The sequence below is a fragment of the Malaya genurostris genome, chromosome 2, assembly GCF_030247185.1.
Source record: "Malaya genurostris strain Urasoe2022 chromosome 2, Malgen_1.1, whole genome shotgun sequence".
In the NCBI taxonomy this organism is placed as follows: domain Eukaryota; kingdom Metazoa; phylum Arthropoda; class Insecta; order Diptera; family Culicidae; genus Malaya; species Malaya genurostris.
The window spans coordinates 209210008-209226187 of NC_080571.1; the positions used below are offsets into that span (position 1 = coordinate 209210008).

The 16180-nt window shown below is 38.1% G+C and overlaps 1 protein-coding gene across 2 annotated transcripts in view; it reads left to right on the forward strand.

The window, feature by feature from the left end:
- The first annotated feature begins 213 nt into the window (after nt 1–213).
- Nucleotides 214–16180, forward strand: part of LOC131427336 (frizzled-4) — a 112692-nt gene continuing 96725 nt past the window's right edge. The window contains exons 1-2 of one of the 2 annotated variants that reach the window (XM_058590418.1): nt 214–504; nt 1441–2988. In XM_058590418.1, the coding sequence (XP_058446401.1) occupies nt 2084–2988 (905 nt within the window). In that variant the 5' untranslated portion in view covers nt 214–504; nt 1441–2083. The remainder of the gene's footprint in view (nt 505–1440; nt 2989–16180) is intronic. The other variant, XM_058590419.1, reaches the window with a different exon arrangement.

A 16180-nucleotide genomic window follows, 5' to 3' on the forward strand; every position in this document is an offset into this window, starting at 1 on the left:
GAGATACCAGTGTTTTGATCCATCGTCTTGCGTTTGTTTCTCCCAAGTCTCAACTCAAGTCGAAGCGCAAGAGAGTGCTCGAGGGAAGCAAAACAATCTAAACAAGAGAAGCTCGAGAGCGAAAATGAGAGAGAGCCGAGCGAGGATATCTTCTTCCGTGGCTTAGTTCCCCGTGAGTGTATCGTTGCGCACAGACGTGTTTTTTACGCGAACGGTTGAGGTCGCGCGCTTTTATCGGTGCATTCCGTGTGTTTTTAACGAGCCAGAAAGTGGAACTGAGCTTCTGGGTAGCAGTGCATCGGGTCTAGATTCGGTCTGGTTTTATGGTGCCCCTGTTTATCCGGGCCCGCGTGAGGCAAACAAACGGATTTTTAGCGAGTTTAATCTAAATTATATGTATGATAATTTCTGCGTGAAGCAGTCATTTTCGTATTGCTTGTACGGTTAATTAATTTTTTTGGGAGGTGGTATCGTGTTGTTTTGTTTGTCGTTTTCGTCAGTGCAGTAAGTGATAGAAGTTGGTTTTATCTGTTTTGAAATAATTGCCACATGAGTGACGCTAACGGAGATGTTCTTATCACGAACAAGTCAACATTACCTGCATACATGTATTGAAATGTAATGAAATTGTTTACATTCGATCGGGGTCCGTGTGAACAACAGCGGACTCGATACGGAAAGTGTTGAGCGGTCGGAATCCAAATCCAACTAGTTATAATGTATTCATAGCACATACAAATCGTAAGCATATGTTTTGTTTCGATTGACTTGTCTGCCATAAACCCACGCTATAAGTCGCTAATTTACATTCGCTCCTACTTAGTGTGTAATTCTGGGCACGTTCGTGCCCGTCGTGTGCGGTTTAGTTTCTGTTTTATCATCCACGGAAAAGCAGGGAATGATTGTATAAATATTTGATCCGAATCACACTAAAAACTGGAATGATTAAATAAATTTCCAGACCGGTATGAATTCGCGCTTCGCATGTGCGAGAGAGTCTTGGATTCCCAGCAGTTATTTGCGTTTGCGTTCGCGTTCGCGTAAATAGAAGTAACCGTACATCTGTTTACGCGTGGACTGACCGATCGGGAACGATGTTTGCAGGCCAAATGCGAATGGAAAACGCAAATTTACCGTGATTTATTTATATGGAAGTGTGAAACGTTGAACTGTTTCTATACTTGGCCGGGTTAGGGAAAATAAGCTATAATATCAACAACAATAATGCCCGGATTGCTCAACAGGTGGCCCCGATCCGAATGTAAACATGTGTAAATGTTTGTTTTGCTTTGCTGTGTTTTTTTTCTTAGAACAATCCACTTTCGCGAATAATATTGCTCTGAGACAAAAAGACAAGTACTTAGATGGTACTAGCAAACGGGAAAGTGAGTCTTTCTTTGGTCGCAATCGACAAAATATGTTTTTTTTCTTTTCTTCAAGCAAACAACTGAAGGACTGAAGGTGAATTACAACAAATAATCGCATAACAAGCTAGAAGAATATTGATCCAAAAGAAACGAGAAGATTATTAAAGAAGAAAAGAAGGCCGTTTCAAAGCAGAGAGAAGAAAAGTTTCACGTTTCGGAGAGCTCACTGTTGTAGTGTAGGATGAATGTTATTATTTTTATGAGCTGAGCACTGTGTTCTTCTTGTCGGGTTTTGCTGGCGATCATTGCAGTCATTGAAGAAGACGGTGACGGCAGGCGGTGGTGGCGACGGTGACGGCGGCGGCTGCGAATGCTTGAACGTGCGGTGGAATGTGTAGCGGGATCACGATGCCTGGTTTTCTCCGGCATTATTGGTGATGATGCCTGTTTTCGATACGTTTTCCGGGATTGAAATGATGTGAAGAAATACTCATAAGTGGCTACGCACAAACATTAGATGTTTTAACTCGGATGTAACAGCTGGGCAGAGTAAGAAAAAAAAACGTGTACATTTAAAAGTGTTTAGTGGAATGATGATCGCATATCGCAAAGTACTGTTTCTATGACTTCAATTGTTCTTTGACTGAGAAGATTGTCTGCCTGTGCTAAATACTTTGCGCTAGAGCTTACTCAGACCAGACGAAACAGTTGCATCGATGATGAATCACAAACGTGTGCACATTTTACTACTCCTGTTGGCTGTTGCCAACAGCAAAGTGTGGAGTACATCGGAATTTGCTGCCTTGCGCACTTGTGAACCGATTCGAATCGAACTGTGCCGAGGGATTGGATACAATGAAACATCCCTGCCTAATCTGGTCGGGCATGAGTTGCAGTCTGACGCAGATTTTACGCTGCAAACGTTCTCTCCCCTGATCCAGTACGGATGCAGTAAGCAGTTGAAGTTCTTTCTCTGTGCCGCATATGTACCGATGTGTACCCCAAAGGTACCACTGCCGATTGGGCCGTGTCGGGGACTTTGCTTAACCGTTAAGACACTTTGTCACCCTATTCTACAAGGATTTGGCTTCCCGTGGCCATCGGCACTAGACTGCAATCGGTTTCCGGAGGAAAACAATCATGAACACATGTGTATGCAAGGGCCTGGAGAACCGACGGACGTCGTGATGATTTCCAAGAATGATCGACCTTCGTGTCAAGGATTGATCAAATCTCACCTGTACGTCCGATTGAACCGATCGGGACGGTGTGCACCGCTCTGTGAGGCGGATATTATGTTCGAGCAGAACGAAAAACATTTGGCCGAAGTTTGGCTAACATCGTGGAGTGTGGCTGCACTTTTCACCGCCATTGTAGCGACATTGTGTTTGATCCTGGCCACCAAACGATGGGACAAGGTTCTTATGCCCCTAGTCATCAGTCATTGCTTGGTTACGGTTGGCTGGGCCGTCCGGTGGCTGGCCGGACGAAATGCTACTGCCTGCGGCTATGATACACAGCTTCCGGGCGTTTCGCTTCTGCTCACGGATGGCCTTATGACGGCACCATGTGCGGCCACCTTCCTGCTGCGGTACTACTTCGGAATGTCGGCTGCTGTTTGGTAAGTAATAAAACCCAACTACATTTATTTATTTATTTATTGCTTGTAACGATCTGCAATATGTCACCGCACGTCGTACTTTCTATTGCTACTCGTATTGAAGTAATTTGAACATCTTTCATGGCACTTAACTATTTTCGGAAACTTAATGTGTGGCGCAGATGCACGATAATTAACTCTTATTCCATATGTCTCTTTCGTCAATGTTCGTTCGTTCGGTCACGGTTTTCCGAGTGCCTACTGCTGCGATAGTAGAGCTCATCATAAGCCGGGCCGTCGTGTGAATCGAAGACAGACAGACAGACGAAATCAAAATACACGTTGCTTAACATACGTAAGTAGACAGCGGTCGGTCAATTTCTCCGGAGCTTGTTTTTCGCTAGCACACCTCTGTTGGCGAATTGCGTGGCTCATTAACATCGTGCTACTTTCATTCGAATCTGCTGTGTTCGACGTTGAAAGACGCAACCGCAGGTTCGCGTTTCCAAGGCAAGGCCTGTCATTCATGACCCGTCATGCCATTCCGCGTCGCTTATTAAATGTGGCCATTAAGTTTTGACGTGCGCATCGCGAGTGTAATGAGGAACGAAATCCGCATCCAATCTCGTTAATTATTCCTAAATTACCAAATATCTAATCCATTAAATACATAAATACGTCGACACTCGATGGACAAACCAGCGAGGGGTATCATTTGATGTATGGAAATAAAACCAGTCAGAGCTCGTAATGCCTAGTCATAAATTGGGAAAATTGATTATAACTGAAAATTACCGAACAAACTTTTCTGAAACCTAGAATGAGAACCGACCGAAGATCGGTCGGGATTTTTTAGTTAATTTATGAGCAAATGTTTTCCACACGTATGGCATAACTTATCGTCAATATCACCATATTTTAATCATTTTAAAATCCAAGTAGATTCTCTCTTCTCACAGAAAAAAATTTACTGTCCGCTGCTAGTTAATTATGTATTCATTCGGCGTGACTGAAAGACAGGAATTATAGACCTCCAGAATGTTGACACCTAACATCGACGATCGAGAAATTCACACTTTACCAAACCGGCATCGAAGTGTGGAAATAAGAAGAAAAAAAACTTATTGAAAAAACTATATAACACAGTCATTAAATTGGTGCTTCATTCTCAACCAAAAGCAATAATTTATTGGGCAGATTTCTGGTGTGTCGTCTTTTTTTTTATCGATTCCGTCTGTTCTTGGCTGGATTTCGAAAAATGTGGATAATATGGCTTTAGTTTCAAACGTATGAGCTATGGTAATAAGGTGTAATTCACAATCACAATAACAATCCCAAAATTTTCATTAACTATAGTTTGAAGAAAAACAAATTGATAGAATTGTAAGCATGACATTTTGCGAAGAATTCCATTATCCTTTATATATTTTTGATTATCGGTAGTTGAATGTTGGTGTGAATATACTACGACATATTATCTGTGATGGGTGACATCTACAACTTAGTGTTCAAGTATAAATACATGGAATCCTAATCGTTGGATGCTATACGAATCAACTGCTAAAATCCCTTCTAATCAATCAATTGGTCTGCATCGAACTCGCGACTCCTGCAATGGTGTTATTTTTAGGCTAAAGAATAAGGGCTCAAGTGTCTAGGGTTTAATGGTTTCTAAACCCTGCAACAATGTAAGCTAGCGTAACACGATATTCCAAAGCCGCCATTCCATTCTCTCTTTCCTAATTCCGTTCCCGTCTGTCGAAATTCTAATAGCAAAAATTAAAATAAATAAACTTCAACTCATTTTACCCAGCTAGTTCGACATGAAATTTGATATTTTTCTGTCGGCGGCGGCCATATCGTAACACCCGACCGAGCCTGAAGAGCTACAGCTTGACTGTACCGTGCGGGATCTGTCCACAAAGTGTGACAATATGTGTGATCCAATCGCTTTCCATGCACTTTTGGGGCTATACTTTCTAGGCAAGCTTCTTCGATTCCTGCCGAGTACAGGGAAATGAAAACTCGCGAGCCTTCGCTTGGCGCGCTTCCTCGCTCATTTGGTGTTCTCAGCCAGTTAAATTAGATCAAATGTGAAGATTTAAGATTGCTTCACTGTTGCTGACGTATAGGTTCAAGATAATTTATTAATTCATAAAGACAAAACAGTTAATCTTTCCACTCTCATCGGATACGATTGCATTGAAACGGATCAAACCCTTTTCTACTGTGTTTATTTTTTGTAGATGTGCGACGTTCTTTAAGCTACAAACAGCAACAAAAATCGACTGAATATCTAACAAACCAGCATTTCGCTCGATTTGGTAGATCACATTCAAAATTTATGTTTAGGAAATCCAAGTTTTCTCAGCTCTTCCTTTGATAAATCGTTCAAAATTGTCGAATAAAGACTGTTATTTATGGGTTTCGGTACCGCATGGGTACTGGTTTTGTGCTAAGTGCACATAACTATTCTCAATTTTACGGTTCGCCTTTACCTCATCACTGCGTAAGCAGTTTATGTTGACCGGTATCAAAACCCTTAAATACTTACTATCTGTTTCTATCGGCACGTTAGTAAAGACATGGCACTTTGGTGCAATAAGTGTTTTGTAAATAGCATTAACTTAACGTCTGCACAGAGGCTTATGTTGAACCATTAGGTGGCGTTAGCAGTTCAACATAAACTGCTGACGCACTGATGAGCCGAAGGCAAAACGTAAAAATGGTATATTAGCAATGTTTTTGGAAAGTTTGTTTATTCAACCTTTTCTCCTATACTAATAAAATCTTGTACTCAATCAAACGCTGTGCGACACTTGCACCATCATTCTTACACATTTTCATCCATCGTTGCTTCAATTCTGTATCCGCTGTTTGAAGACTTTCTCTGTTTTCTGGGGCTAGCCCATCATAAACTGCCCAGGAATCTTCTCTTGGACTGGAGAATTTAGTGGTTTTGATTTCTTCGATACAAAAAAAAACATTATTGGCTTCGTACCACTGCATCACCGGTTTCGCAGAATGGCTCGATGACAGATCCGGCCAAAACAGCGGTGCTTCTGGAGTTTTTTTTGTATATTTGACCGTTGACATCCAGACGGAACTTGCCGATGAAAAACTTCAGGCTGGGTATCTGTTTGGTGTCAGTTTCAGTGGGAAAAATCCTGTTTATTGATTCGATTAAGCGTCTTCTCTTTTTTGAAGACATGAACTACGACCTGCATCATTGTATACTGTACAAATCAGACGGAAGCCTTGACCTTCTTATTCACATCCCGAATCGAAAGGTTCGGATTACCCCACACTTAGGGTCAGAAAATTTTACTGGCCCGAAGAGGTGAATGACCTTATGGTTAGAACCTCTATAATAGAAAAACAAAACAGAGAAAACAGAACAAATCTGCGCTGAACTGATGCTGTTTGGTAGATGCTATGGAGGTAATGTGGGTTTCTTATTGTAGAGCAATATTCGAGCGTTGTACAGATGAGTGGGTAGCAGAGTTGTCCATCTCTTCTGTGTGACGAAGAGCAAGTATTATCAACATCAACGAGAGCTCTTCTCGTTCACACATATACACCACTGTTATATAAAGTGTGCACGCATCATTAGAGCGAGTGTTTTTTCTCTTTCAACTCTAGCACTGGATCACACAAAATTGCTCGAGCAGAGCTCAGAAATTCTCTGAGGTGGATGAGGAAATTTTCTCCGAAGTGTGCACGCCGGTGAGGACTCTGGTGTACGGTTCGCATAAGACAAACGTGGGGCACGCATATTCAGCTACGCAATTTATCGTTAGAATTTAGTTTTTCCTTGCTGTGAAAAAGATTGTTATAGCAAGGTCATCGTTACCTTATATAAATTTAAAAATTAAATCACAGAAGTGTTCGCTCACTAGCACGCACCAGTGGTCACTTGGGTGTATTTAGGCGAGAGCGCGTGAGAGCAATTCGTGCGAAGAGAATGTGATTCACTCAGGCCAGCTGCTTTAACCACAAGCACACACTCAAATTCTGTTTATTCGACACTGAGAAGAAGTGCGCTGTGTATCACTCTGGTGAAATGGTATCACTGGTGGGCATAAAATCTTTGTAAATTGTTTTGTTATTCTCATTACAATTCCTAAACAACGAGATGCCTTTGCTACAATAAAAAAGATTTGTGCTTGAAAGACAATTGTTCGTCTAGAACAGGGGTTCTTAAACTATTTTGGGTCATGGACCTCTTTACTAAAATTAACTTAGGCCTCAGACCCCCATCAACAAATTCTTTTGAAAATTCAATATCTTTTTTAATTATGAAATAAAATACTTACCAATTTCTGTGGATGGTCAAATAAACACAACTTTTTAGCGTGAATATTTCAAATAACAACTTATATCAAATAATAGGGGGTCGATTTCTAGACCTCGTCGACCCCAGCAAAAAGGATATCGACCCCAAGGGGTCTATATCGACCATTTTGGGAGCCCCTGGTCTAGAACGACACAATTACAGTAGTTGTATCCTACATGATTTTTCGCGTGTGAAATTATAATTGATCATTTGTCAATGTTCGAAGCCATTCGATTTACCTTGCACCACTTTGGCAATAATTCTAGTTTATGTTTGAGGAAAACGGAATCCTCTATGCTTCGAACTATTTGGAATAGCTTAAGATCATCAGCGAAAGATAAGCGTTGACATTCAAAGAAAGATTCACGTCGTTGAAGTACAGGAGGAAAATCAGGGATCCGAGATCTATCCGGTCTATCCGGCTATCTTGTTGAATATTAGATAAAGTGGATAAAGAGCCATTTATCTTGATTGCCATTTGACGAACATTGAGATAATGCAGTATTTTAGAGTTAAATCCTAATGCAGTATCTTAGAATTAAATCCTAATAATTCCGATTCCGCTAATCGAATTTACTTGAAAAACAAAAATCTAATATTCAATATTCGACACCTGTTACCTTGCCTGAAAGTAAATTTTCTTGTAAAGCCTGCATAAATTGACCGCCTCATAAATTTTTAGAACAGTGTATGCAGTTTTCTCAATTTTAGATGAAATGACATGAAACTAAAAACTAGTAATCTAACAAAAGTGGTGCAATATTTATCTATTAGAAATAAGCACAACACTTTATCGTAAAAGTTCCAGAAATACAATACATACGTAATAAAAACAAGACTCTATTAGAAAACTTATGTATGGTTTGCATCTTTCTGAAATAAAGAGAACTGATGTCCCTTTGACAGATATTGAACGAAAAGTTTAGTACATTGAAGCTACTTTCGTAGGTAATATTACAGCTTGAGTAACTTGTTTGTGCAATTCCAGCACTTGGGTTGATCAAAATCAGAACCTGCAGTTCTTATAATTTGATAGAAAAATTTTTTATTGCGGATGTAATTTTCTTGATATATTCATTTTATTGTGTTTCCTGACATTTAGATTCACCTCCGCGGCAAAAAAAAAAAATCTGACTTATGTGCGGGCTTGGGAATCAAACCCAGGTGGGCTGCATGAAAGACATCGACTAACCCATCACACTACACCCGTCCCCGAAATCATTACTTTGTGTGGACCCTTATTTTTATTGAACATACTGTTACTCTCAATGCCATATTGGATAGTATCAACACTTTTTTAATGCTAAGCGCTGAATTCGATAACATTTACTTATTTATTTATCCGACTTACGTCTTAATGATTTTTCTAATAATTATTGACAGGGAAAAACTCGTTTGAGTTGGTGTACAAGGTACAATTCTCAAATAGGTACAAAACCTAGTGAAAATTAATTCGAACAAAAGTTTTATCTCTAATGTTATCTTTTCGTAAGATTTTTCTGGTATGCAAGTTTGGCAGTTGTGGTTTGCTGGAAAATATGAAAAAACTTAAAATATCATTAGATAGCTTTTCGATGTAAGGTTTTGCTTCGACTAAACAAGCATATTAATCGTGTAAAACGTCTAATGGTCGGTTGCAACTTAGTAATCAACTTTCAGCCGTGCTAATGTCTCTATTTACAGTATAAATATCTAGAGAAACAAAGTCATTTCTTTGATATACGAATTTTCTCATAACAATCACTCTATGGACATTATGCCCCACCTTCGATTCAACAGTATGCTTCGAGTTAAAATATTGTTGTAAAGATTTATAACGGTTATTAAAACAAAAAGTAGCGTTGGGAGGATAAAAAATGTTGGTTTCCAATTGTAATTAATTGATTATACAATTGATTTCTGATGCAAAGAATCTTCTTTATCTGCTTTTCTTCTATACCGACATTTCAAGGGGCTTATTGCATCATTTTTGTGGGGCATACCACTGATTTGTTGTGAGGCATATTATACGGCTGCTGGCGCATTATGCCAACGGCAAGCGAAAAAACTGAGAGTGTGGTCGTTTTGGAAAATGTGTTTGTATCAATCAATTCTCATCACTTCTTCCGAAATCATTGAAAAATATGTTCCTCAGATGTATTGCAAAGAAATACATACATTCTCGAAGAAAATATATCAGTACATTTAGAAATATCTCAATGTTTTCTTAAGGGGGCAATATTATAACACTTTACCCTATTCTGTTTCTATTTCTTCGCGTTTCGCCGTCGGCTCATCAGTGCTTGAACCCTGAGACGTCAGAAATAATATTGCACATGTGCAATATTATTCAAGGGTGCAAACTTTGCGTTTGCTTAGCGGATTAAATTGAACTGCTGGGCATGAGATGGCAGATCAATTTGAACTGCTTTAAGCACTGATGAGCCGAAGGCGAAACGTGAAGTCGGCTTACAAATTACAGTATATGTTTCGCAATAAAAATGGAGTTCGTTGTCGATTTTCTACTGACAAATACATAAACGATCGGGTGTACAATATTTCAAATTTATTTATATATTTGTATATTTGTATATTTGTATATTTGGAAAGATTGAAAACTTCTTTATTAGAATTCGTGTTTGTTAAGTTTTGTAAACAAAAAATCAATTCGCTTTTACATTACGTAGCAATTTCAACAAGTTTCACAATCGTGTTTGGCTGTTTTTTTTTGCTGCATTTGTAATTTGATTGATCAACAGTTATTATAAGAGATGCACAATCATATTTTAGAAAGCAGACGCAACTGTTTTAGATTTTTTTTTCAAAATGAGTTTCAGAATCGATTATACGCTTATATAACTATTAACGTAACTTGATCTTTGCCATTATTTTAGAAAATTTCACAACTGATTTTATATGTTTACATGCGCGTTTGTAAAATAATATTTTTTCAAACGCAACTTGAAGAGGTGCTTAGTCAATTTGTATCAAGCAATATCACTGATTGTCGAACATCAAATTTTTCAAAATACAATTTTGTACAATTGCCATTCGTAACAACTGCAGTATCTGAAGGCTTGTTGCACAACACCGAAAAAGTGCGCTTCTTTAGTACCACAATGGTTACAAGAAGAGTAATATAAACTCACTTGAAAAGTTGCACAATCAGTATAAAAATTAAGGACAGAAACATAAAGTTCTACCTGGGAGTGTTTCGGAAAGGAATGGTGAACATATAAACTTCCGGCAGTTAATAGCTCATAGACAAAGAGCAGGATTTTCCCCATATTTTTTTGAGTCAATCTCCACTATCACAGATTTCACTGCGAAAGATTCTTAAGACATTGGAAGCAGAATACTGAATTCTTTCGTGGTACTAATGAGAGGACTGGTTACTTTTTAGTCCAGGTTCAGAAGACTTCTTTTCTGACTTATCAATTAGTGTTCAACCGATCATAACTTACTTTTCGTTTATTCTTTGATTGGTCCGTGCCTAGCAGCTCAATTCAAACTACCAGTGCTAGTTAGCAGTGTAACTTTAATCACAAAGTAGACGGAGAACATTTTGGATAATAACTTTGTATATGTTATTTAAAATATTATATTTGAATTATTACAAGAACTATAACGAGAAGTATCCCATCGAAAAATCGTCTTTAATTTACCGGTCGACATCGGTTTTACTCTCTCTTTCTTCCCCGTAGAGGAAAATCATTGTTCCGGATCATCGGTACGAGGCAGTACGAGCAAAAGGCAAAATCATGAAGAAATCAATCACCTTGTACGAGTTCGGTGTGTTCCGTTTGCAGGAGCGTGAAACAACAAGCAGACGATGCTCCGCCGTTAGCTCTTCGTGCTGAAGCTGATTAGCAATGGGGTGAAGGTGCCAATCGTTGACAGGGTAATGAAAACGGCTGCTAAGGATTGCAATCAGTGTATGCACATCTAAGATGAAGTTAGTCGCGCAAAGATTGATGCTATCTAACGCTTTCTGGAGGAGAATTACCTTTGGAACGAGCAACTTGGTTGGCCTACGAAAGACCGATGGTTTGACCATTACCCGGCATAAATAAGTGGTGGAAATAGAAGAAAAGCCTTAATCGAGGCTTTATAAATATGATGGGAATCAATCAAATATGTAAATATATAATTTTGCGTTCTGCAGATGGACGTGGGCACAAACGTCGATGTAGGGTTCGTTATCCAACTGGTTCGTGGGCAGTAAAAAATTGATCCAAAAGTTTGATTTCCAATGAAAATGCGGTCGCTTTTGTTGTCTGCTTCTCCGTGGTCATTCTGTGCGGGACACGCTGTAAAACGAAGCTCGGGAGATAGTGGCGGAAGCGATTAATGGTGCAAATGTGCCCTTTTGCATAGGGAATGGCACTGGCCTGGTGGTTCTGGTTCAGGTTCAGAAAAGGCGAGTAACGAGAATGAATCTTTCTTGTGCCGAAGAATGTATAACCGTTTGATCGTTTTCTCCGATTGGGAGTGGATGGCCAACGCACGGAAATGCATTCTGTATCCGAGCGCGATTGTTGTTACCGTAGTTGAATGATGCTTCCTCGGTGTTTCTGGTGTAGTTTGTTACGACCGAGCGCAGTACATTCATGATTTATGGAAACAAAATTTGTGCTCTTGTTTGCGTGCTGAAAGAGATCGATTGTTGAGCTGATGCAGCAGTGTTTCCTCGGGTTCGCAGCCAATGGGAAACGTGCGAGGACAATAATTACCATTGTTAGAAAGGGATTGGATCTTCTTCGCGGTAATCGAATTGGTTTTCGTGGAATGTTTGTGCTAAGTTTATCATTCAGTAATGGTTGAGTTTGTTATACAACAGATTGTTGTTGTATACAAAGCAGTTATACAAGAAGATAAATTTTCGAGTAATCTTTTCCACTTGTATTGTTTCAAATGATTTCTACATAATTTATTTCAAGTTCTCGACTATAAGCGCTTTGTAGATTTTGTGATATTGCTCTTCTTGGTTTCTCAGGTGGCTCTTGATTCAAATTGTTAAGACATCTGCCCATTCTACAACAAAATCTACTTTCGAACCGAACTTCAGGGACCTATAGTGTTGTATACAATTCGACTTAGCGCGATGAGATCGGAAATGTTTGCATGTGTATGTGTGCATCTTTCCGAATTTGTTCTCTTCAGCAAGTTTAGAATCATTTGAATCCTACTATTTGGTCCCGACTTGGTCAAACTTAAAGATCAAATGGCAGTCACTTTCAGCTCCGGAGATATAAAGTCAGGTTACTACATTCCGATGCGGAATTTGACCTTCTGTTTCAAGAGACTTCGAAGCCAACTCATAACTGTACAGGACTATTGCATGGCTAGTGATATCCTGTGGACACTAAGAATCCTTCCGAATAAGGGCTCGAATAACATCGGGCTTGTTAGACTAGCGCCGTATACTCTGAACCAGTTCCAGAGATTTAATAATAGAAGTAACGTAACCGACAAATCGCAATTATTCTCTCTGTTCAATTTTCTTGGAAATGGCTTAACCGATTTTAACATGCTTAGGCTCGTGTGAAAACTACTCTTATGTTGTAAATCATGTTTGAAGATAAAATGGCATAAGTAACGCATCCTATAAAACGCATTTTTCCTCTCTGCTCAATTTTTTCGGAGATAGTGGAACCAATTTTAGAAAGCTCAGGCTTGATTGAAATCTACTTTTGAGTCAAGCTGAAACATCAAAAGACTGACACTTTTGGTTCCAGGGATATTATGGTGTAAGTGTACGTCACAACAAAATGGATTCTTATTTTCCGTTCATTTTTTTGATGATGTCTTAACCGATTTAAATCAGCTTAGGATCGCCTGAGACTAATATTGGGTTGTGAATCAAGTTCGAATGTCATATGGCTGACATTTTCGGTACCTCAGCTATAATCGTAGAAGTGATTTTATCAACAAAACGAACCGATCAACAAGCTCAGACTCGTTTGATAGCTACTCATTGATCACGCTAGAAGATTAAATGGCGGTCAGGAGATATAACCATATAAGAGACATAACAAATTATCGCATATTTTTTTCAGAAAGGGATCAACGATCAATTACAAATGCATTATTACTGATACTTTTAGGTTTGTGAATGTTATCGAATAAGCGACATTAGCGCTGAAGCACGCTTTTGTGATTTGCCCGAGTTAATCTGAATGAGTTAATCCACCTAGTGGTGTGATAATGCCTTTCTCTTTTATCGACACAGTCCCATCAAAATATTGTTTGTCCTTTTGTTGAGATAATTTTTGACACTAATTTGTACTCTTTTTAATGTGGAACACATTTTTGTTTTCTATATAGGAGTGCAAATTAGAAACTCAAGAAAAGTACACGTAGAAATGTGGTCAGGTTCTGAACAATTGCAGCTCAGTCAATTTTGCATCAATTATTAATATTATGTCGCCATTTGATTGGAAATATTTCTACGTATTGATTTGAATGTTCATAGCCATGTATTTTTAATTGTATATCATTGAAATGTTGATTAATAGCTAGCAGACTCCTATTTTGTCTGCATTTCCCTGCCATAGTCGACATAGCTATCAAATGAGCCCAAGATTGTTGAAGTCGGTTGAGCCATCTTCGAGAAAATACACACACACACACACACACACACACACACACACACACACACACACATACACACACATTCATACATACACAGACATTTTCCGATCTCGTCGGACTGAGCCGAATGGTATATTACACTATGGATCTCCGAAGCTCCGTTCGAAAGTTGGTTTTCCAGCAATTCTATTACTTTTAGAAAAAGGCAAAAAATCAGTATGACAGTAAAATTATTACAGAGAATGGGTAACACTTCTCTATGAAGATTCGAAAATAAAAATTTTCATCTCATCATTTCAGCTAATGTATTGAATAGAGATAGAAAATCTCACTTTAACTAACGGTTTGGATGTAATAAATGAATGGTGTAAATAAACAATGTTTTCCTTATTTTCCTAAATTGATCATTGGAAACAGAAATGCTAAATTATTCAAAAGACCGTATAATCAAGTGACAGTTTCGTTTTGCTTACTTTGTCTTCTATTATTTATTAAGCCGTTCCTAAGTTTACGTCTCAATTCTTTGCATGAAGCGGAACCTGAAACCTGGACAATTTATCAAAATCCTCATAGCCACATCACAATAATCAGGAAAGAAATTAAAAAAAAAAACAAGAAACTGACATTTTTTTATGCGGGTTAATAAAAAATCACCGTGCTGAATCGAAATTTCTATACAAAATTGTAATGTTTTGATGCATTTATTTGAAGGAAGGAAAAGTTGATTTGTCTACTTTTGCAAATTTCGCTTTTTTTTTAAACAGCTGATTTGATTTTCTTTTCATGATTATGAAAAGACCTGCACTGATAAAAATCTTATGAAAAGACCTGCAATGATACAAATAGAGACGGTCGATTGATGTGGATTCATGTTTAATTTAATTCATGTCAAGCATATATGTTCAATGTAATTCCTATCAAGCAAAGAACTAGTGGTTCCTTTATAGATTGCCAAAAGTAATTCCCTTTTATGCAATTCATGTTCATTTCCTAAGTAGCACACGATATTACACTTCAATGACACTCATTTATATGAAACAAATTCATGGAATAAGTTGAAGCCAAAGCAACGTGCATTACAATTGCGTAAGAGGCGAAGCTTGTGCGACTTTCTGAAGGTTACCAAAAGTGTCCTCAGCAACGAATATTTGACGCACCTCAGTAACAATGAAACAGAAAAAATACGTTAATGGCAGGATACAATTTGTTGATGTTTTCCCATTCAATATTTATGACCAAACATTGGTATCCGAAGATCTAAACTGAAATATATAATTCAAATTTGTTTAAACCCACTATATCTACTCAAAATCCATGTGCTACTCGGTACTTATGGTGAAGTTAATCATTGTACTTATTGAAAACTTGCGCGCCATCGATAATTTGGGTTTTGAAACATCGACAAAAAAAATTATATTCATACATACTTTTATTCCCGTCATATACCATCTGGAAAAGTCGAAATGTATTCGGATAGAATTATTTTTTGTATTTAATATTAGTTTTTCATATATCAAAGATATAACAAAAATCATAAATGTAATGATTTTTTATGTAATCTAATGAATATTTAGTTCAGTGATCATAATGGTAGCCGTTTGCATAAATAATCTCTTTGGAAGAGAAAATATACTTCTCAAACCAAACAAAGTTTGTTTTGCACAAATACCGAAAAGCAATCTCTGGAATTCCAAGAGCGTTTCGTGTAAGCGCAGACTCAACTATATGTTTGTTTATAAATTGGGTAATTTTTTCACCTGTTTATGTAAAGTTATTGTCCGTACGGAAACTTTCAATACTCACTGTAATACACACTTAATGTTGATTGATATATAACTTGGGGTTGTCGGAATTTCATATCGTTCTGATGTGGATATCAAATAAATGTATCATTATTTAGTTAGTCAGCCCTCAACTGCATGTTTCTTACCAAACTTTGACAAGTTTGCTGAATACATAAACTTGATCTATGATGAAACTTCAGATTTTCAGATGATAAACGTTAGTCAAATACTTCGCTAGGATCAGTTGTTTTGTAATAAAATTATGAATTTGCGTTTCACTTTATTGTATTCTTTTGTATTTCACTATCCTATCTAGCGCCGCACATAACTGACAAAACTAGTTCAAACCGCTAGAAATTTTGTAAATTCATAACGTCTATACACTCGAGACGATTGTCAGCAATCGGAGATTTTTGTTTTAGAACAAACATCCAATTTTACTCGATGAACCTTCCATCAACGGTGATGTTCATATGCCTGTCCCAGAGCTCATTACGACCGCCCGTAAAATTGGTTTGAC